This window comes from Rhinolophus sinicus, chromosome X (assembly GCF_036562045.2).
Source record: "Rhinolophus sinicus isolate RSC01 chromosome X, ASM3656204v1, whole genome shotgun sequence".
Lineage (NCBI taxonomy): Eukaryota > Metazoa > Chordata > Mammalia > Chiroptera > Rhinolophidae > Rhinolophus > Rhinolophus sinicus.
Genome location: NC_133768.1, coordinates 29,085,644 through 29,110,822, shown reverse-complemented (window position 1 = coordinate 29,110,822; position 25,179 = coordinate 29,085,644). Strand labels below are relative to the sequence as shown.

The 25,179-nt window shown below is 35.3% G+C and overlaps 1 protein-coding gene across 1 annotated transcript in view; it reads right to left on the bottom strand.

The window, feature by feature from the left end:
• CFAP47 (cilia and flagella associated protein 47) overlaps window positions 1-25,179 on the bottom strand; it is a 374,794-nt gene that overhangs the window by 284,904 nt on the left and 64,711 nt on the right. The window contains exons 20-21 of the mRNA XM_074323826.1: window positions 23,791-23,935; window positions 19,482-19,576 (exon numbers count right to left, since the gene is read on the bottom strand). Of these exons, the coding sequence (XP_074179927.1) occupies window positions 19,482-19,576; window positions 23,791-23,935 (240 nt within the window). The remainder of the gene's footprint in view (window positions 1-19,481; window positions 19,577-23,790; window positions 23,936-25,179) is intronic.

Below are 25,179 nucleotides of genomic sequence, written 5' to 3'. Positions count from 1 at the left end.
GAAATGAAGTTAAAGCTAACTCCTTAGCTCTGATTTTTATATATCTGGATTCAAAATCTAAAACAGACTAACAATATAGGCATCTAGTCAAATGAATCATAGACGAATGAATACTTAGAGCTTCATGTCATCTTGGCAATTATACAGTGCTAGCATTCATTTTTAAATGAAGAATGTGGTCCATCCTTGATTAAAAACAGCAAAAACAAACAAACAAAAAACGAGTTTGCATCAAAAATGAGACAAAGAGCCAATTTTGATGTTTAGGGCCCACACCAAAATGAAAAAAAAAGGATGACATCAGTCAAATGGTAGATAGCCAGCTCCAAATGCCCATCCCTCCATACAAACATTGAAAAACAAGCAAAAGCTGTCAGCACCAACTTTGTTAGAACTCTGGAAAATAGTCAAAGATTTACAGCAACCAAGTGAATACTGAATCAAGAAAAAGACAACTTGAAAACAGCTGGAAAGCTTTGTGGCACTTGCACTTGCCCTTGTGCCTCTCCCTTCCTGACACAGTGGCAATCTTGAAGATGGTAGACTGTGGCCCAGTGTGGGACCCTGGTATCTGGTTTTGGATGGAACAGAGCAGACCTTATTCACCAATCATTGTGTCTATTCTAACCTGTTGGGGGCTACCTGAAGAACTGAAGAGAGGTAGTTGTCTTTGTTTTGCCTGACTTCAAACTCACTCGGGTCAGAAAAGCAGTGAACATTGCTCAAAAATATTTTCAGGCAAACAAAAAATTTGTAGCCACATCGGACAGAAGATTATGGTGGAGACATGCAAGCACAGCCTAAAGCCTGGAAAGAGAAGCTGAGGACAGAGTTTCTTTGAGAAATCGGGGCATTCAAAAGCACCCATGTGTACTGAAGAATTTAGAAAGCCACGAGCATGCAGAGGGCAGGATATGTATACCAAGGGCAGGATATGTGCTAAGAAAAGACCTGAGGAAACCCTTTGTCTGATCTCTAGGCTTAGTGCAATCAGGAAGTAAAGGCTAGAACAGAGTTATAAACGGCCTAACTGCTGAATAAGTTTACTGGCACAGAGTCAATCCACAAGGAAATCTCTATCAAAACATTAACTGAATACAAGCTAAAAGAACAGAGATTTCATGGACCACACACAGCAAAGAATACATTCTTTGCAAAAAATAATTTGTAAAAGTCATTAAAAAAAGGGGTAAGTAGAGCCTTCAGTAATCAAGAACAGTAAATCATGGGAAAGGCAGACAAAATCTGATTTCCAGAGTTACCAAATTATAATAATCAAATATCCAGTTTTCAACAATAAAAAAAAATCGAAATGCATACAAAGAAACAAGAAAGCATGGCCAATTCAAAGGAAAAAAATAAAATGACAGAAACCATCCCAGAGGAAGCCCAGGCATTGGACCTACTAGACAAAGATTTTAAATCTACTGTGCTAAATATGCTCGTGGAGCTAAAGGAAACAAGAAAAAGAAGAAAACCATAAAATTATGTATTTTTAAAATGAGACTATCAAGAAAGACAGAAATAATAAAAATCAATGAAACCAAAAGTTGGTTCTTTGAAAAGACAAAAGAAATGGACAAAAGTTTAAGCCAGACAGAAAAACAAAAAAGTGTAAGACATGAATAACTAAATAAAAAATGAGTGTGGACATTACTATCAACCATACAAAACAAGGGATTCAAAGAGAATTTTATCAATGATTGTATACCAATATAGTAAATAATCTAAATGATACTGACAGATTCATAAAAAAACAGAAATTACCAAAACTGACTGAAAAAGAAACAGAAAATATGAACAGACCTATAGAAGTGGAGAATGATTTAATAAGACTTCCCAACAGAGAAAACTTTAGGACCAGATGGTTTCACTGGTAAATCGTACCAAAATTTAAAAATTAACACCAATACTTTTCAAACTCTTCCAAAAAAATAGAAGAGGGAAAACTTCCTAACTTATTCTATAAGGTAAACAGTACTCTGATATCAAAGGAAGGCATTACAAGAAAAAAATTACAGAGCAATATCCCTTATGAATATAGATGATACAGTCCTTAGGAAAATACTAGCAAACCAAATCTAGCAGCATATTTATAAGCATTATATACCTTGACCAAGTGGGATTTGCCCCAAGATTGCAAAGGTAATTCAACATACAAAAATTAATCAATGAAATACTCCATATCAATTCAATGAAGGAACCCCCACACACAAACACACACACACATACACATACAGTATCATGTCAACTGATACAGAAAAAAAACGTTCAACAAAAATCCTATACCTTTTCATGATACAAGCACTCAGAAAACTAGGAATAGAAGAGAACTTCCTCAGCATGCTAAAGAGCACTTATGAAAAACCCAAAACTAACATCATACTTTATAGTAAAATACTGAAAGCTTTCCCCTAAGATCAGGGAAAATACAAAGATGTCCATTTTCACCAATGCTATTCAATATTGTACTAGAAGTTGTCACCAGAGCAACTGGGGTGGGGGGAAGGGTGTGAAGGAGGGATACAAGGCATTCAGAATAGAATGGAAGGATTAAAACTGTATGTATTTGCAGATGAAATGATGCTATATAAAGAAAATCACAAATCATCCACAAAAAAGATAGAACTAATAAATCATTCACCAAAGTTGCAATGTACAAGGTCGACAAACAAAAATCAATTGTGTTTTTGTATGTATACTAGCAATGAACTTTCTGAAAAATAAACAATTTCATTCATAATAAAATCCAAGAGAACAAAATTCCCAGAAAAAAAGTTACCCAAGTTGGTGACAAACTTGTACACTGAAAACCACAATTCACTGTTCAAAGTAATTAAAGAAGTTCTACATGAATGGAAAGGCACCCCATATTCACTGATGGGAAGGCTTAATTTTGTTTAGAAGTCAGAACTATAGTAAGTAATCTACAATGTATTGCAATCCTTATCAAAACTCCAATGGCCATTTTTGCAAAAATGAAAAGGCCAATCATTAAATTTGTAAGTAATAGTCTCTAAACAGTAATAGCTAAAACAATCTAGAAAAATGAGAAAAAAATTAAAGGATTCACATGTCTGGATTTCAAAACTTACTATAAAGCCACAGTAATAAAAAAACAGTGTTATACTGGCATAACAACAAACAATACATAAGTGGAATAGAATTGAGAGTCCAGAAATAAACCCATACATCTACGGACAATCAATTTTTTGCAGGACCTTTCAATGGAGAAAAAACTTAAACCCTTATCTTATACCATATACTTAAATTAACTCAGAATGGATTAAAAACCTAAATGTAAGGCCTAAAACTATAAAATTGTTAGAAAAAAAACTTATAAATGAAAACTTTATGACACTGGACTTAGCAATGATTTCTTGGATATGACACCGAAGCAAAGGCAACAAAGATAAAAACAGACAAATGGGACTAAATCAGGCACAAAAATATGTGAGCATCAAAGGAAATAATCAACAGAGTGTGAAGGCAATCAATGAAATGGTAGAAAATGTTTGCAAATCATATATTTGATAAGGGATTAATATCCAGAATACATAAGCAACTCCTACAACTCAACAACAAAAATTCATCACCTAGTTTTAAGGAAGAACTTAAATGGATATGTCTCCAAAGATTATATGCAAATGAACAAGCATATGAAATCACACGCAACATCACCAATCATCAGAAAAATGCAAATCAAAACTGCAATAAAATATAACCTCACATGCATGATCATGGCTACAATAAAAGAAAAACACAGAAAACAGTAAGTGTTGGTGTGAATGTGGAGAAATTGCAACCCTTGTGCCCTATTGGTGGAAGAGTAAAATGGTGCCACCACTATGGAAAACAGTATGGAAGTTCCTCAAAAAGTTAAAAAAAACAGCTACCATTTGATCCAGCAATCCCACTTCTAGGAATATATTCAAAAGATTTAAAAACAGAATCTTGAAGAGATATTTGCACACCCATCTTCATAATAGCACTAGTGAAAATAGCCAAGAGGTGGAAACAAAGCAGATGTCCACTGACAGATGAATGTAGTATAAATATTATTCAGCCTTAAAATGAGAGAAATCCTGTCCCATGCTACAACATGAATGGTCCTCAAGGACACTATGCTAAGTGAAATAGTCCAGCCACAAAAGACAGATATTGTACCATTCCACTAAAGGCATCTAAAATAGTCAATTTTACAGAAACAGAAAGTAGAATGGTGATTGCCTGTGTGTAGAGTTTCAGATTTGCAAGATGAAAAAGTTCTGGAGATTTGTTTCACAACAATGTGAATACAACACTACTGAACTGTACACTTAAAATGGTTAAGGTGGCAAATTTCGTTACATGTTTTTTCCATTAAAATATGAAAATCCAAAACACTGTGCTAAGTGAAAAAATCCAGACACAAACGCTCAAATAATATCTTTTATATAAAATATCCAGAATAGATAGGTCCACAGAGAATGAACACAGATTGGTGGTTGCCAGTGGCTGGTGGAAAGAGGGATGGGAAAAAACTAATTGCTTAATGGGTAAAGGGTTTTACTTTGAAGTGATGGAAATGTTTTGAAATGAGATATAGGGAGTGGATATACCATACTGTAAAGGCACTAAATGTCACTAAATTGTTTACTTTAAAGTGGTTAATTTTATGTTATATAAATTTTCTCTCAATAAATTATTCTTTAAAAAAATAAAGGAAGTCAATCAAAAGTTCCCAGAAATTCCCCCAGGCACCCACCATTTGATGATCTCAAGGTTCTATAGGAATGGAAAAAAAAAAACAAAAAAACACATCTATTTTTGCAAAACAATTGAGAGACTATATATTAGGTCACATATGAGATTATTCTATTTATTGAGATTAAACAGCTTAACTATTCTTTCTACCTAATATTCTCCTGTCTTTTAGATGGATGCCTCTGAAAGACAAACAGCTCACTCATAAATTGCAATGGCCTAAACCTTTGAATTCTAACTAGTAATTTTCTCCCTCAACCTGAGCTCATCAATTAAAAATCGAAGAACCAGGGGGAGGGTGTGTGTGTGTAGGATTTGGAAGTACCGCCAGCCCCAAATATCAATTCTGGAAATTGTGAATTTAATGAATAATATGAATTTATTAGAAATTTAAAATTATTTAAAAATTCACATATAAAATAACTGAAAATGCAACTGAAGTAAATGTCAGTGCTGAAATATTTATATATGTAAAAATTATTACTATACTTCAAGTTACATTATAAATATGAAAATGATCAAAATTCATTTTTCCTAAAGACTCATTTATTTATTTTTAACTAGGTACTGCTTCTTTTATTAAAACCTAGCATTATTTATGTTTAAAGTAATTTTAAAACATCAATCTTGCAACTTTCTTGGTAAGTTTCTAGAAGTGGGGAGCAGGACAATAGGCAAGAATGGCAAATGTTTTAAATGTAGGGAAGGAGAGTAACAGCAGCACTGACATATCTGAGTTTCCAAGATCACGACAAGAATTGACGGTTTCAGAGGTACATACTCGTATACCTGTGCTATACTCAGAAAGCTCATGCTTCAAATAGAGCTAAATAATGAAAGGGGTGTACTGAGAACTCCGCTCATGCAGATTACTTGGGTTTCCGTTTTGTTTTTATGTATTAACTGGCTGCATCGGTCTGAAAGTGTCCCCGCCCCACCCAGCTCTACCCCAAATTCACATGTTGAAATTCTAATCCCCAAAGATGACAGTATTAGGCAGTGAGGCCTTTGGAGGTGCTTAAACCATGAGTGTGGCGCCCTCATGAATGGGATTAGTGCCTTATAAAAGAGACCCCACAGAGCTCCCTAGCTCCTTACACCATGTGAGGACACAGCAAGAAGTCTGCGACCCAGAAAATGGCCCTCACTCTACGATGCTGACTCAGCCTGCAGAACTGTGAGAAATAAATTTCTGTTGTTTATAAACTACCCATTCTGTGGTATTTTGTTATAGCAGCCCGAACAGACTAAGACACTGGTCATACCACTGCCAGTTCCATCTCTTGTCATAGACTGCTTTTGTACATAGAAGCATAAAAATATCATGGCATGTTTTATTTTCATGAATGTTTCATTTACTTTAACAAATAAAAGCAAGCAACTCATTCCCATGGTAATCTATTTCTGCAGTGACACCAGGACACAGATGTCAAGGAGTAAATTGAATAAAGATGTATTTCAAGTACATATACTACGTGCCTTCATATTTCAGTCCTTGAAAGAAAAACAAAACTTTGCTTTATCTTATTTCCCCTGGAATTTCTCATTATTAATCGTCAGTAACTAGTTATGTTTAGTCTCATTTCTATTTCACCTCTTCTAGTTTGTCTTCTAGGTTTATTTTCTTTGAGTATTAACGTAAGTCAATACTGTCTATCATATGTATTTGAATAATATGCATATTAATTTTAGGCTACTACTTTATTATTTAAGATTTTATGTACTATGGAATCATATTTTAAAGTCAAATAATACTGGCAGTGCCAAAAAAATGTATACAAGTGGACACTTTGGTCAATGTTGCTCAAGCAGTAGTTCGCCGTCATCAGAAGTGTCTGGACCCTGATGGTCACCACTTTGAGCTCCTCTTGTAATTGCAGAAGTCAAACGTGACTTGTATTCATCTTTTGTTATCGCTATATACTGAGTATTACAATTTTAATAGTTTTTTCCTTTCATAAAATGTGTATACATGCTTTTGACACCCTCTGTATCTAAAAGTATGTTTCCCAAACCATCATCCTCATCTGACTGGGATGGATAAAGACGGGTTCCCAATGGAAGAAGCTGAGGGGAATGGAGGAGGAATTCAATGGAAATGTGAAGACAAGGAACTGAGAGGCCAAGGTTCTGGATAAACCACCATATGGACACTGAAATCAGTCAAAAAATGAAAGGAGTGAGGTACAGGATACACAGTGAGCCTGGCTGGTAGCAATGTCCAGAGACTATTACTGTGAGTAAGAGGAAGTGGTAAAATCACATACCAGAAACTTGAAAGCAGCAGCCATTTTTTAACAGATAAAGACCATCTAGAAAAATCAACCCAGGGAGCACGACTTCCAGAAAGCATCACCTCTACAGCCATGCTCAGACCCACAGGAAAGGCTTCTATAAGCAGCAGTGCCTTAGAGAAAGCCATGTTCACAGTATGAAGAAACCATGAAGGAAAAGGAAACCCTAAAAAGTATCACGGACTTATGTAAGGGTAGGGATTCTAGAGGACAGAAGGCAAGGGAAAGAAAGCCAGGTGCAAGGGAGCTCAGAGCCAATAGGGGTGAGAATCTGTTCACAGAGGGCTCTACTTTGGGAACGACAGAAGCGACTTGTGATCATGACAGATTAACTTCTGACAATCACCGGGTCCAGGGCTGGGTCCCAAAGTCAGTGATAATACCAGGGGAAGACTGGAGTAATGAGAGAGGTTTAACACAGAGCATGACTGTGGGCTTCATTCAAGAATGTCTGATGTTGTTGTTAATGATGATGATGTTGGAAATTACCAAGATAATTAAATGTACTGATCTCAGCCCTTGATTGTCTTTTATTTGAAGTATGAGGCCTTTCCCCTGCTGGAACATACAAGCTTTTAAAAAAAATACTGCGTGCTAAACTCACAGAGCTTAGAGTCGATCCCTGCCTTCTCTAACTGCCAATTGTGTGCATGTGAGAAGTCATACTGGACTTGCCTTCTCTTAACTCACATCTTCAGACAGTTTACATAAGTTTGTGTTTGTACCCAAAGTAGGCCCGTAATTATTCAGAATGCAAAATTGAGGGATTCCGTGAATTCTTTATCCATGTAAGTCTTATCCCCTCAACAAAACTGTAAGGATATAAAACATCTTTTACACAAAAACTCAGTGCTACATGGGGGGAAAAAAAAAGGATGAGTGCTATCATTGTGAAACCATTGAGGTGTCTAATGAAGGAGGAAAACTTTTGAAAGTTTTGTGATGTGTGCCATTCTAAGTACTTTCCTAGATGTTGTCATTCAAACAGAGGAATACCTCAGGTGGGAAAATGATATTCTGATGAAGAAAAGATTACAGGGGCAGCCGGATGGCTCAGTTGGTCAGAGTGTGAGCTCTTAACAAGGTTGTGGTTCAATTCCCACATGGGATGGTGGACTGCGCCCCCTGCAACTAAAGATTGAAAATGGCAACTGGACTTGGAGCTGAGCTGCACCCTCCACAACTAGATTGAAGGACAATAACTTGACTTGGAGCTGATGGGTCCTGGAGAAACACACTATTCCCCAATAAAAAAAAAAATTAAAAAAAAAAAAGAAAGAAAAGATTCCAGTCCCCTGGCCAGTGTTGGTAGACAAAAATGCTTATGACTAGAAAAGCGGCAGGTGACATTCAAATGTCCTCTATTTTCATCCTCGAAGGATCTTTCCTGGTTTCCTGAAAGAAAGATTCTAAATCCAGAATAACCACCGTGAAATGTTTACCCAAAGCTTGCATATCCTTAAAGGGCAGGCAAAGGTTGGCTGAAAAAGAAAAGAGTGAACAATTCTCCCTCACTTGCCAGAGCTTTAGGGAAACTATAGAGCAGGAGAGATGAGAGCTGCAAAGAGCAGGAGAGCAACTGAGGCATGAAGATTAACCAGCCTGTGGTCACAGGGCAGAACGTAGGCCATTGTAGCAGGAAGAGTTAGGGTAAAAATAGGAAAAGATCTAGATCCGTGCTGTCAAATACACTTTCTGTGATGACAGAAATGTTCTGCACTGTCCAATAGCCATGTGTGGCTACTGAGAACTTGAAATGTGGTTATTTTGACTAAGAAAATACATTTTCAATTTTATTTAATTTTAAATAATGTAAGGTTTAACTGAAATATCCAGATATTTAAGTACCCATTAGCATAATTCTAAATACTGGCCCAGAAGACATGTGAGTGGCCCACAAAGAAAGGAGGGGCTTGGGTGACTTAGTGTAAACAAACAGTGCAGCCATGATACCAAATACAACTCAATTGCCCACCAGCACTTTTATGGCACCCAAACCAGGAACAGGAAGGGAAGGGTTACAACTGGAAATAAATCAAGTCCTTTACTGCTGATTTCACATTTTCCTGCTACACAGGTCAACCAGGGGAGCACCCACTGGCTATTTACATCTACACACACACACACACACACACACACACACACACACACACACAAAGACAGACAACTTATGGATAACTATAAATATAATGGAGGACATTTAAAATGACTGGAAACCAGAAAATCAATCAGTCTCACTGGCACAAATTTATGGAGCAAAATCTCACAGGGCATGCTGTCTCTTCAGGGTTTTTTATGATCTTCTCATTGTTGCACTGAATTACATTCCAATACAGTAAGTAAATCTCCATTTAAAATCCCCAGTAAATGTAGAATGATTCAAAATCTTAAGCAATGTGGAGCACTCCAGAGAACTATAAATATATATTACATATTTTAATTTTATAATCAATTTTTAGAATCTACAATCTAAACATTAAGAAACAGATTTACAAGTTTTCAATTGCTGACAGTGTTCAACAATAAATTGGACTCAAAAAAATGAAAACATCAAATTGCATATGAATCTTCCCAAAAAGTCACAGATTTAAATTGACATATTTTTTCTAATTTTTAGTGACCCTTAAGTTAAATGGATGAACAATAACATTAAACAGTATATACTTCCACTGTATAAAAATATAAAATCATAATATAGATTTATTAAGAAAAGATATAGGGCCAGTCCGGTGGCTCAGGGGGTTAGAGCTCCATGCTCCTAACTGTGAAGGCTGCCGGTTCAATTCCCACATGGGCCACTGGGCTCTCAACCACAAGGTTGCCAGTTCAATTCCTCGACTCCCGCAAGGGATGGAGGGCAGCGCCCCCTGCAACTAAGATTGAACACGGCACCTTGAGCTGAGCTGCCACTGAGCTCCCAGATGGCTCAGTTGGTTGGAGCACGTCCTCTCAACCACAAGGTTGCCGGTTCAACTCCCGCAAGGGATGGTGGGCTGTCGCCCCCTGCAACTAGAAAACGGCAACTGGACCTGGAGCTGAGCTGCGCCCTCCACAACTGAGATTGAAAGGACAACAACTTGACTTGGAAAAAAGGCCTGGAAGTACACACTGTTCCCCAATAAAGTCCTGTTCCCCTTCCCCAATAAAATCTAAAAAAAAAAAAAAGGAAAAATAAAAATAAAAAAATTAAATTAAATTAAAAATTATAAAAAGAAAAGAAAAGATATAACTTGAAGTTAACATACTTAAAAAACTACTATAGATTAAATTACTGCACAAACTTATTAGTTTTCTTCCCCTTATTGAAAAGTGTCTGCATGTGTGCATACTTCTATGTACATGTAAGATGCAGGTACTTTGAAAAGCAGCATTCCCTTCCCTCTACCATTGTATTCTCTCTCTCTCTTTCTCTCTCTGTCTTATACACACACACACACACACACACACACACACACACACACACAAATCCAGATGCCAATAATTTTCAATTCTCTAATTTGTTCCTTTTACATTTACCTCAACACAGCTAACTAACCTACATAGAGTATAATAAAACAAGCCTCAATAAATTTAAATTATTTAAATAATACGAAGTATATTCTGCAATCACAGCAAAATTATATTAAAATCAATAACAGGAGGAAATTTGGAAAATTCACAAATAGGTGGAAATTAAACAACGCTGCCTAAATAACCAACGGGTCAAAGAAAAAAACTACATAAGAAATTGCAAAACACTTTAATGAATGGAAATGAAAACACAACATACCAAAACTTTGGGGATATGGATAAAGCAATCCTTAGAGCGAATGTATAGCTGTAAAACCTACACAGAATAATAAGGAAGATCTCAACTCAATACCCCAACCTTTCATCTTAAAAAACAAGAATAAAAAAGCACATTAAACACAAAGCAAGCAGAAGGAAGTAAATAATAAAGGACAAAGTGTAAATGAATGAAAGGATCGAAAACAGTACAGAAAAATCAACAACATTAAAAGCTGAATTTTGAAAATATCAACAAAATTGACAAACCCTTAGATAAACTGACAAGGATGAAAAAAGAGATGACTCATTAAAATCAGAAATGATAGGGGGGACATTATATACCTAACAGAAATAAAAATAATAAAAGAGACCACCATGAATAATTTTATGCAAACAAATTAGATAATCTAAGTAAAATTTCTCAAGAAGAAAAAGAAAATCTGATCATCTTCATCCGTGAAGTAGCTGAAGGTGGTCAAAAGGTACAAACTTCCAGTTATAAGATAAATAAGTAATAATACATAAGATAAAAAAGTAAATTACTGGGAATATAATGTACAGAATGGTGACAATAGTTAACAAATATGGTATTGTATACTTTAAAGTTGCTAAGAGAGTAAATCTTTCTTTTTTTTTATTTGGAGAAGGGGAACAGGACTTTATTGGGGAACAGTGTGTACTTCCAGGACATTTTCCAAGTCAAGTTGTTGTCCTTTCAATCTTAGTTGTGGAGGGTGCAGCTCAGCTCAGTTGTCCTTGCTAGTTGCAGGGGGCGACAGCCCACCATCCCTTGCGGGAGTCGAACTGGCAACTTTGTGGTTGAGAGCCCGCGGTCCAACCAACTGAGCCATCTGGCACTGGCCCATGTGGGAATTGAACCGGCAGGCTTTGGCGTTAGGAGCACGGAGCTCCAACCGCCTGAGCCACTGGCCCAACCCCAAGAGAGTAAATCTTAAAAGTCCTCATCACAACAAAAAAAATGTGTAATTGTGTGGTATAGGATGTTAGGTATACTTAGTGTGGTGATCATTTTGCATTATGTACATATATTAAATCATTATGTTGTACACCTAAAATTAATACAATGTTATATGTTGAATATATCTCAATTAAAAAAGAGAGAGAGAAAAACAGGGAAACTTGCCTGGAAGAAGTACTAGAGAAAATTATTAAGACACAGATGGGGTGAGGGGCAGAACAACTGGCCTTACTTTTCTCAAGGGAAGCAAGAGAACTGACTCCAAAAAGAAAGAAAGTTCCAAAAGAGAGGAAATATAAATACTAAAGGAATACCAGGCCATTTCAGAATGAGAAACAGGAAACTAAACATTCAATGGGTTCTATCCAAAGTGGGGCATAAGACAGAGGAAACTCATGTGAAATCTGTATGAAATCTAACAGACAATACTGACAAAAAAAGAACAGAGGAATGAGAAATAAGGGAAACTCTTCTTTTGTTCCGGAATGGTATAAATTTTTACTGAGAAAAATACATGCAGATTCTCTTAAAGTCTGCCCATAATTTCACCTGACACAGAAATGCTATTCATGTTCAAAACTTGGGATGGCAGATACCTTATATCAAATAATATAATCACACTATTGCCAATGACATGAATTTAATTTTTTGAGGTAAAACAGAGTATCATCTATTTCATACAAGATAATGTTTCCCAATAGTCTACAAAATCCTGAAAAATATTAATTTCTTTTCTTTCTTTCCATTGTATTATGGATTCTTACTTTATTTGCTTCTACAGATACCCGGGTAGATATAATTAAAGGCCTAAGCATCTACAAATTATCCCACAAATAAACTTAATCACAGAAGAAACATTTTGACTGCAAATTTCTTTCTGTGGATATGGAAAATGGAACAGAACACAGATTATATAAACATGGTCAGTGACATTTTGGTCACTGCAACTTTCTGAAATTGCAGATTTGAATACTAATGATTAGGAGGAAAGTCATAAGCCTGAAAAACTGCTATGAGAATGTTGTGTCCATAGGGTAAAGGAATATATACTATTCTTCATCATGTTTGGATTCCTAACATGGCATCATGCAGGCCCAGTGGGTCAGGAGACTGAGGACATAACACTGTACTGTCCAAGTTCCACAGCTCACCAACAGCTGGCCTTGACAAGTCACTTAGACTCATTGTGCATCAGCTTCCATGACTAGAAAAGGGGTGAAGAAAATCTAAGGTCTCAATGCTTGTCATATTGGATTCATGTGAAAATAAATGATATTGCATATGAGGGCACTTTATAAACTCTAATTACTATATAATTATCAATTAAAGCATTGTTATTATAACTTAGAAAGAAATGAAAAATTTTAATAGCTCTATAACAAGCAAATCGATAGAATAATTTAAAAGTATGACAAAGAAAAGCTCAGGACAAGATGACTTCAATGGTGAAATATATCACTTATTTAAAGAAGAATATAATCCTTCACAAATTATTTCAAAAATAAAAAAGGAGAGAACATTTCTAAAGTCATTCTAAGAAGGCAGTATTACCGTGACACCAAAATCAGACAAAGATAGCTGAAGAAAACCATAGACCACTATTCCTTATGAATATAGATGCAAAACCCCTCCACAAAATACTAGAAAAATGAATCCAGCAATATATAAAAAGGATTACATCCCATGATCAAGAGGGATTTATCCAAGGAATGCAAAATTGGTTTAGTATAAAAATCAATCAATATAATGCACCATATTAATAGGATAACAGGAGAAATCATGTAATCATCAAAATGGATGTTTAAAAAAATGACAAAATCTTAACATTTTTTCATGATCAAAATTCTCAACAAACTAGGCAAAGAAGGGAACTTCCTCAACTTAATAAAGGGAATCTAAAAAAAAACATACAAAAGCAAAAAAAATAACCAACCCACATTCCCAACATCATATTTAAAGGTAAAAGATGTACACTTTCCTGCTAATGTCAGGAAAAGGATAAAGATATTTGCTCTCACTACTTCTATCCAACATTGTACTAAAGGTTCTATAAATGAGGCAGTAAAAAAATTAAAAGGCATCCAGACTGGAAAGGAATAAGTACAACTTTGTCTATTTGCAGATGGCATGTTCTTGTATATAGAAAATTTTAAGGAATGTAATGAACTATTAGAACTAATGAATAAGTTAAACATGGTTGCAGAATACTAGTTCAATATTTAAAATCAACTGTTTTTCTATATACTTGACATCAACAATTTAAAAATGAAATTAAGAAAACAATTCCATTTACAATATCATAATTATTCATACATAAATTTACTGAAGAAATAGGAAATTTCTATGCTGAAAACTATAAAACACTGCTGAAAGAAATTAAAGAAGCCCTAAATAAATGGAAAAACATCCTATGTTCATGGATTAGAAGATTTAATATCATTAAGATGGCTCTACTCCCCAAATTGATCTAAATATTATTCATAACTCTTATCGAAATCCCAGCTGGATTTTTTTGCAGTAATTGACAATGTGATCCCAAAATTCATATGGAAACGCATGGGACACAAATTAGCCAAAAATATTATGGAAGGAGAATAAAATCGGTGGACTCACATTTTCCAATTTCAAAAATTACAAAAAGCTATAGTAATCAATTCATTGTATTATTGGAATAGGACAGACATACAGATCAATGGAACTGAAAGTCCAGAGATAAACTGTTACACCTATGTTTATTTTAGACAAGGGTGCCAAGGGAATTTAACAGGGTAAAATAATCTTTCCAATAAATGGTGCTGGGACAAATGGACATCGGATGCAAAAGAATAAAGGTAGCCTCCTACCTCATACCATACAAAAAAATAACTCAAAATGGATCACAGACCTAATGTAAGAGTTAATACTATAAAATTCTTAGAAGAAAACAGAAATCTTTACAACTTGGGTTAGGTAACAGGTTCTTAAATATGACACCAAAAAGCACACAAGTGATGAAATAGATATATTGGACTTTTGTCATATGTGTCTTTTATATTGTCAAACAATAGTACCCAGTGTGAAGAAGATGTGAAGAAAAGACAGCATGGTGCCACACTAAGATGTAACCTTTCTACTGTAACTCCAGGGTCAAGAATAATGCAAGATATTTAGTAGATGCCAAATGAATATTTGTTGAATGATGATTACTGACGGAAATATAAATAGATACAAGTTTTCTGGTAGCAATTTGGACATAAGTACTTATAATTAAAATGCAAATAAACTTTTCCTCATCGATTACAATTCTAAGTAGCCAAAAGAAAACAGAGTAAGTTCTCAGAAATACATGTGCAGGTTTATTCATTGCAACTTAACTCATTCATTGAATACTTATTAATTGCCTGATGTATACAAAAAATATACTAACGCTTCAAATGTAATATTGAACTAAATATCATACTGTTTTCCTCCTTTGAATAATATGATTGATGGCATATAGGTATTTAACCAGATTTTAAAATTTACATCATTCTGGATTAAAATTTGTATTAAATTAGTATTACAAAGGTATATCCCAACAAGGCCTTAAACATTATATTGCTTCACAGAAATTCAGGAATAAGATAAGCCAAGAAAATAATTTGACCTTGTTCTGAAAATTTTAAACAATGTAATATGGTAAGAAAAACTGGTAAAAATTATAATTATTAAAATGGAAGAGACAAACAACAATATTTGCAGTCTATTAAAGTATTCCTGAAAAATCTAAAATAAACAGAAGGATAATTAAAGTAACAGTTTTACACCTCATCAATATCATTTATTTTCAACATATAAGAGCATAGGGCCGGCCCGGTGGCTCAGGCGGTTAGAGCTCCATGCTCCTGACTCCGAAGGCTGCCGGTTCGATTCCCACATGGGCCAGTGGGCTCTCAACCACAAGGTTGCCAGTTCAATTCCTCGAGTTCCGCAAGGGATGGTGGGCTGTCCCACCTGCAACTAGCAACGGCAACTGAACCTGGAGCTGAGCTGCGCCCTCCACAACTAAGACTGAAAGGACAACAACTTGAAGCTGAACGGCACCCTCCACAACTAAGATTGAAAGGACAACAACTTGACTTGGAAAAAAACGCCTGGAAGTACACACTGTTCCCCAATAAAGTTCTGTTCCCCTTCCCCAATAAAATCTTTAAATAAATATATATATATATATATATATATATATATATATATATATATATATATCATAAAGAAATATATAGAACTTATATATATATATATATATATATATGTTCTTTATATAACATATATCTTTATGTTCTATATATAGAACATAAAAATACATAAAACCCAAACAAAACAGCATAGAAATATCACTTCAAAACATTTCAAAAATTTTTTGAGCACAAAATACTTTCATAAAATAAAAGGCATATCTTATTTCTGAATAGGAAGTTCAATTTTATATAGAAATCACTTTAATTTTTTTTTAATTTAATGCAACACAAATCAAAATCCCCACAGAACTTCTAGCAATAAACTTGAGAAAACAATTCCAAAGTTTATCAGGAAAAATAAAAGAGAAGAATGACCAATAACTTCTTTAAAATAAAAGAATAGAGGTTACTTATCCCACCAGAGTTAAAAGAATTTTAGTGCCAACTGGGCCCAATTATTAGCAAATAAATCATTACTGTTGTATGTGGTTTGTTATGCAAGAAGAATCAGAGAAATGCAATTTAAAATGCATCTTCCACCTATCCGATTGTCTGAACATTATAGATGCATATATATGTATATATATGTGTGTGTGTATATATATGTGTGTGTGTGTGTGTATATATATATATATGTGTGTGTATATATATACACACACACACACATATATATATATATATATATGTATATATGTATATATTTGATGTAACCTAGTTGTACAAAGAAAGAACACAATTAGCAAAATTTTGCACTGTTACTAGCAGATAATATAACTGGCATAGACTTTTTGGAGAGCAATTTGGCAATACCTATCAATAGCCTAAAATGTGCAGAGAGTATAACCCAACTATTCCACTTGTAGGAATATAAGAAAAATAGACAATGTGAAAGCAAACTTTTATCTACTAGGATATTTCTTACAAAATGAAAACAAATTTTAAGGATACAATAAGAAGGATTACTTAACTACAACAGTATATCCATAAAAGAATACAATATATCATCCCTAAATAATGAAACTATTTAGAATGCTTAATGACACAAAAAGCAATTCATAATACTTTAATTGATATACTCAGTTAAAAAATTGCAGGCTAAAAGTAGTTCATAAAGTAGTATTTCATTATAATTATATGTGTAGAAATACAGGTATAAAGAGAAGGGAGAAAAACAAATACCTCAAAATATAACTAGAGGTCACTGTTAAGTACTATAATTTATTTAATGTTTGCATTTTCTTTCTGCTTTTCTAAAATTCCCATTTAATCTTGGCAATAAACTTGAACAATCAGGTAGAGAATACCACTGATATGCAAGACTACAATGTAAGTTTATGCTGACAATACCTGCCACTGGTAGAATATGTGAGAGTTGAATAGGTTTTGAAAGACATTAGAATACTCTAAAAATTAAAAAGATAAACATCCTCTGAATCTCTTCAAATAATTACACTTTTTGTCTGAATAAGACAAATTAGAGATTGCATTATTCAACAAACAATTGTTAAAGCCTTGACAATATTTCATGCAATTCAAAATCCTTCGATGAAAAGATAAAAGGAAAATCTAAATATTTGTATTCTGATATTATCTGATAGTCTAAATTAGACCAAAGAAAAATATTCCAAAGGTGATTTTCAAAAAAAAGCAAAGACGTTCTCTCTCTTCTTGATAATCTTTCTAAATATCACTGTTCATTAATCCAGAAGAATAATTACTTTACACCAAACCTATGGAAATTGAATATAGTATAGTATACATCTGAGTACAGTTAATGTTGCGTATAAAAGAATTCTCATTTTCTTTAATGTCAGAAAAGTAACCTTGGCTACCTCATCCACTACACTTGTCTAAAACCAGAACAGACATAAGAGTGAACTCTGTAGACAATATCATTCCATGTGAATCACATACAAGGTCAGACAATTAAGTTCACGAACTCATCCTAGAAAAAGTGCTGCATACCTCATTGCTGAATGTCACTACAGTCACCTTCAAAGTACTCCCCTTGGGAAGCTATGCACTGAAGCCAGTGCCTAGTCCACCCTTCAAAGCAATTTTGGAACTCTTTTTCTGGAATGGCCATCAGAGCTTTTGTCATATTACCTTTGATCTCCTGAATGTCATCAAAATGTCTTCCTTTCAATATTTCCTTTATCTTCGGGTAAAGAAAGAAGTCATTGGGGGCCAAATCAGGTGAGCAGGGAGGGTGTTCCAATACAGTTATTCGTTTACTAGCTAAAAACTTCCTCACAGACAGTGCTGTGTGAGCTGGTGCATTGTTGTGATGCAAGAGCCATGAATTGTTGGCGAAAAGTTCAGGTTGTCTAACTTTCACACACCCTTTTCAGCACTTCCAAATAGTAAACTTGGTTAACTGTCCAGTTGGTACAACTTCATAATGAATAATCCTTCTGATATCAAAAAAGGTCAGCAACATCGTTGCAACAAGTTTGTGAACTTCACTGTCAAACCTTGCATGCACAAACCCCACAAAACATATCATAATAATGCATTATCCCTTAAGAAGGCAAAATTAATCCTTAGCATTTTCTTAAATGTAAACATGTCCTCAAACTTCACTAAATAAGTGCTATCATTTTTCTTAAACAAGATTTGAATATCGGTAAACTATGTAGTTTAATTAACATTATTAAAAATGAATTATTAAAGATAGCACTTAGCATTGAATACCCTTTCTTATTGTGTTATTATTTTCACTTAGTTCATTCTGTTCTACACCTATTGGGCACAAGTCATCGTGCTAGTTATGTTGGAATACAAAAAGTGTTTTGACATAAGAGTCATACTGTAATTGCCATATAGAAGTTCGATTCTCATATGGGAGCATGTGGCAACATGGGTAGAGAGAAGCGCTCTCATCACTTCTGTGGCAGAACCTCTGAAGCCAAACCATACCAGAGATTACCCTTGAAATTTTGCCCTTTTGCCTGGGCACATTCCAGGAAAGGTGTTTTCTTTAATTCCATTTGTTTATTATTGTTGTGGTGGTTTTGAAATCACTAAATATCAAGGGACACTATCAAACTGGTATCATAGTAACCCCACTTAAATCTTCACAGCACATCTACAGTAACATCAGGTAGTGATTCCAAGAGCATTAAGTATACTACCCTCAAATATAAATAGAAAGAACATTCTGGCTCAAATATAAGGGATTTGTGGGTTAGCCTCAACTTCCCTCTCCTTTATAACATGTCACATCTTAAACTTTCTAGAGAGTATAAATGGGACGACAAGGCTATCAGTTCTTTGTGTGTGCCCTGTGCACCTCTTGAGACACTCTGCAAGCATGAGCCAGACACCTCTAGCAATCATTTTACTGAACTAAATAAATGGTATACCCAGGCATGCTCAAAAGTGAGAAAAAGACCCACTACAAAAAGAGCTTAGGTGATCTTTGATAACTTCTTGGTTAGGATTTATCTGTAACTCCACTACTCTCCAGTAATATCAGTAACAGAAAGTTGAACTTACTTCTTTAGGAGAAAATGAAATGCCACATTCCAGAGATTCCTTTTTCTCTAACTCGAAATAATATATATCAGGAAATGCAGGGTCTGTGAATTGCCCTGTAAGACAAGAAAAAGTACATGTAAAAGGAAAAAAAACAGAGAGAGACAGATACAAATCTATAATATCACTATTAAACGTGGAAATGAAACATTGAGAAACCTCATCAATATGTTCATAACTATCAAAACGCAGGGCTGAAATATCTGTGCAGGGCTGCGTACGGTTGCTGGGTTAAAATATCACTCTTAATAACAAGATTTTAATCAGCAAAACTGATATCCAAACATGGAACAAACATACAATCAGCAAAATAGATAGTAAACCCACGTTTGGAAATCTCCAAAGTTCAAGAAGCATATCACAGTCCTATTCGAATGAATAAGGAAAGGAATAAAAGTCAAGGTCAAGTAATTGACTGAATCCTAGTTCTGAGAAAGTTGGGAGACACTCTCTTCAGTGAAAATGGAGCAGGGAAGACCCAGACCTCCTGTGATGCCTTAAAAGAGTCCAGAAAGAATAGAAACACAATTTTATACCAGGAAACTTTTTCACAAAATAGAATCCCTCCAGATATTAAAGCAGTGGGTGGAGACACATAAACCATTGTCAAGTAGTAATGCAAACTTCAGGTTCAAAAATTATAGCCATTTAAATGAACTTCTAAAAGTTCCTGAAAGATCAGATGTTAGAGTAGAACCTGTGTCCTCATGTGAACAATTTTAAAAAATCCTTTTTCCTCCCTAGAGTTTTCTAATTACTCCAAGGAATGACAATAATTTCAATTACCTCTGTCTGAAATGAACTTCAATAACTCATTCCACCCTCGTTCATTCTACTCAATTTCATTCACCTTGATGTATAATGTAAAATCCATTAAACATACAAACAAAACCCATTAAGTTTATATTAATACAAGCATTGTTGGTGGTGTGGGAATGGATATACATATTATACAGCAAAGAATATTCACCTAGAATGGATATGTCTAGAACATAGAAAACATAACAAAAAAGATGGATGAATAAATCAATATTCATAAATATATTTGGAGTATATGTAAACATAGTTTGTAAAAAGCAATAATCCGAGATAGCTTCAATAAATATTTCTTGAGTGCCTATAATGTACACAGCTCTATATTGGACAATTTTAGTAGAAAACAAAAACTACAAACGCAGCCCTTGACCTCATGGAACTCGCAGTGTGCTAGCGGAGACAAACGGGTACACGACCCTTTTTTAATACAAGGTGGATATTGCTTAGCACTGTAATAAAACTTACACATTGTCTAAAGGACAAAAGATTAAGAAAATAATTTCAACCAACTGCACGGAGGTGGGGATGGGCTGCCTGACTCATAGGGCCTGGGACGTTGAAGCTAATTTATAAAAGAAGGCAGGATCTCAGGCAGCAGGGACAGAAGAGGAGGAACCATCTAGAAGGGAAGCCCAGCACTACTGGGAGGAAACGCAGAACAGAATGTGGGTGCAGTAGAGAGAGCCGATGGAGCCTGTAATGGGAGAGTGCCTGGAAAGACAAGGTGAAGTCAAACTCAAGTGGATCTCAACCTTTCCTCTCCCATAGGTCACTCTATCAAATAATCCCAAAGCCATTATGTGAAAAACAAAGTCTAAATTGTCAACGAAGGGCACATATGTGTTCAAATATTTATAATAAGATATATTTTCAGGGCATTTTAAATATAAACTTTATTGCAAATGGTTAATAATTATTAAGATCAACCTATGTACCTCCTAGACTGTGTCTGCAGCAGGCCTCTGAGCAGCACTGCTATTGGAATAGGGAACCAGCAAAGCATTTCAAGCAGAAGGGACATGTGATAAGATCTATGCTTTAGGGCAGGAGTGTCCAAACTGTGGCCCGCGGGCCAACTACAGCCTGCAATCCATTTTTAATTGGCCCACAGCAAATCCCAAAAATATATTTAGTTTACTTAAATAAACCAGGTGAGGCAATACGTACTTCACCTCGAGTGAGTGGCCCAGCTGTTTGTGTATTTTACCGCATATGGCCCTTGGTAAAAAACGTTGAAAAAAGTTTGGACACCCCTGCTTTAGGGAGACCTCGCCCTGCAATAAGTATGAGTAGAAAGGCTTGGAGGCAGAGAAAGCATGTGAAAATATGATGCAGTGGCCTAGAGGGGAGACATGAGCTAAGAAGACTAAGGCAGAATTGTGGCACTTTGCAGAGTAGCTCTGTGGAACAACCAAGAAGAGCCTATGATCCATTGAACAGGTACATGAATGTATATGGGGCAGTCTGGGAGAGTGAAATGTTAAAGCAACTAAAGTTTCAACATCCATTTTTTTCTTTATATGAATATAGATTTCACATACATTTCCAACTGCCTACTATTATCATTCCTGGGCTACTCCTCAAAAACAGCATACTCACCTAAACCTGCTCTCTCTACGTTCCATCAACTATGAATTGTACTTTCAGTCACCTACCTCTTAGAGTCGAAAATCAGGAGTGATTCAAGCCTTCTTCCTTTTCCTTAATACCCATGTCCACTTGGTAGCCAAGTCAGAGCATTTCTAAATTTTCAGTACCTTTGTACTCTCCTCCTTCCCGTCCCCAGCATCACTGCCTGACTTCATGCTCTCATCACTTCTCACCTGTATGGCTACAACACCTAACTGATCTCCCTGTCTCTGACTCTGGTCTTACCCTTCCCACACCCGCCTTTTCCCCTGCCCGTTCTCAACTTTGCTCCCAAAGGAAAATTCGTGAAGTGTGAACCTAACCCCACCATTGCCTGGATCTAAATCCTTTAACGGTGCTGCCTAACCTCTAGGATAAAAGTCCAGAAAAGACCTTTAGAAACCTGGGTGTCACTTGCCCTTCCAGTCCTGTCTACCTATGCTGTCGATGTCTCGAACTTCTTACCATATTGACTCATTTCTAGGCCTTTACTTGCATCCTTCCACCTATCCCCTTTTCTTGTGTAGCACCTCCTCATTCTTCAAGACTCGGATTACACATGAAATTCTCGTTATTGCTGATTCTTGGCTAGTTTTCCTGAGTATATGCTCCCTTACCACCATGCATTGACTTGTCTTATTGCATCTCCCACGATATATGGCAATTATCTGATTCTCTGTCCATCTCACCTACTGTTATAGGCGGTCTCCATTTGTCACTTAGATTCAACAGCCATCTTTCTCTGCTCCGCTCTGTCCTAACCTCTATAGACTAATTCAGCTAGGCCTCCTTGCTCTTCTGCCTCTGCTTTGGTTCAAACACAGGGAGACAGCAGCGGGATATGAGAGGGTAACAGGTATTTATGCTCAGGGCTCCAATAATAACTTGCTTCCTCTTGCTCCTGCAGGCCTAGAGGTAGTAGTGGCTTCCATCCCTTGGTTGCTTTCAGCTTGGCTCACATCTCCATAGATGATTCCTTCATTAAACCCTCTTCAGTTAAACCCTTTTAGTGCGTCACCTGTTTACTACTGAGACCCTGACTAATAAACTTACTGTTCACTTCTTGAGAAAATGCAAGATATCTTTTTATTTTATAGACTCAAAGTTTAGTAGCTAGCCTATAATTGGCATTCAACAAATATGTATTGAAAAAGAAATGATTAAACCAATGCTCAGCAAATATTTTTTGTAAGGCTCCGGATAGTAAATAGCTTAGGTTTTGCAAGCCATATGGTTTCTATCACAACTATTCAACTTTGCCAGTATAGCAGGCCAGTGGGCCACAAACAATATAGAAATGAGTGTGCCTGTGTTCTAATAAAACTTTATTTATGAAAACAGGTGTCGGGACAGATTTGGCCCACAGGCCTTAATCTGCCAAACTCTGGAGTAAACAAAAGAAATGCAATTGTAAAGGTGCATATTTTTTAAAACTTAATTTTAACATAAAAATACCTAATACATGAGTAAACAATGCAGAGAGCTCTCCAAAGACATTTATCTGAAATTCATGAGCAAATAAAACTAGCAATTCATAATTTTGTTTTCATTTATAGTATATACTTATATATAACATACCTATTTACTATATTAAATCAACTAATAAGCACAGTTACATGTCATGCATTACCAAAGTGTTATGATACTAATATTGATGTATTTCTAGAAATAAAACTACGATGGGTTACAATATAAGAAAAACATGCACTGAATCATTAAAAATAGTTAAGAATAATTCACTTTTACTTACAGTATTTTTTTAACGATACCTTTGAGCAACTTAAAACTGTTTTACAATAATATCATTATAATATAAAATATATACCTAATTTGTCTTTAAAATCCATTGAAAAACCTTCAAAGCCTTGTAGATTAAATTCCACTCTGGCTCGTGTTACACCTTTGTTGTTTACTACACATGGGATAACCTGGGTAGTGCCAACATAGGTGCCATTGAAGAGAAATGTGTCCTAAAATTTTAAAAAAGTAATAATTAGAAAGTAGAGTAATAGTTTATGAGGATAATGTAAACTAAAAATTATACTGTAAGAGAGATCTTAAAAGTCCTCATCATAAGAAAAAAAAAATTGTTACTATGTTTGATGACAGATGTTAACTAGACTTATTGTGGTGATCATTTCGCAATGTATACAAACATCAAATCATTATGTTGTACACCTGACACTAACATGTTATATTTCAGTTTTACTTCAATAAAAAAATTAGTTATGTTCATTAAAGACATTAACTGCTCTATAAAAATTAGTCACATTTGCCTTCATCCCCCACCTCTGATATGTAATCAATTCCAAATCCAATTAATTCTTCCTCTTCACTTCTTATCCTTATTTCCATTGTATGAAGTTAGTAACTCATCACTTTTCATTTCATTTCTAGATTCTGACTTTTTCCAATTCTCCCCTCCAAAACTAAGTCACAATTAAACTTATTGAAAATATGACCACATTGCTTCCTGTCTTAAAATTTGACAATTCTCCTCTATCCAGTGGAGAATGTCCTAGTTCATTAGCAGGGCTCATAAAGTTCACCATGACCTTCCCCTGCCTCATGTTCCAGCCTCACCAAGCTTCATTCTCACCCTATCACTTCACAATTCAGCAAGCTGCATGACTTGTCATTTCCAGCCAATACCTGACACTTCACCCATCTGTATCTTTATCAACATGTCCCTTCTGTCAGGAAGGCCTTTCTATAACTTATAATTGTCTGATAAAATATGCATCCTTCAAACCCCAGTTAGATAAACCACAATTAATTATACTGCTGGGGATTACTTACTTCCATTCCTTATATTTACTTACATTATGACATCACAAAGTCCATTTATTTGTTTACAAATCTCTCTCTCCTAGTGGAGCTTAAGCCTGATTCATTCTGCATCCCTAGCACCAATTAGGCTAACTATATAAGGAATATTTATTGAATGCATCTTAACTTTAGCTTATAGGCCAGGCATGTGCCTATACCACAAAACTCTGTAGGATTCCTCTTTCTGGTAGAGTTATACCCTACAGTTCCTTAGTAAAAGAATCACATATAACATTACAAGAGAAAGAGGCAATAGTATCCTAATGTTAAGGAAAATACTTCATTAAGGTCAACTGGCCACTATTTGTTTCACTTAAAATATCAACCCAGTTGTACAGGTGAAATCTGTAAAATCTAAAATGGGTAATAAAAATTTGATGTTTTG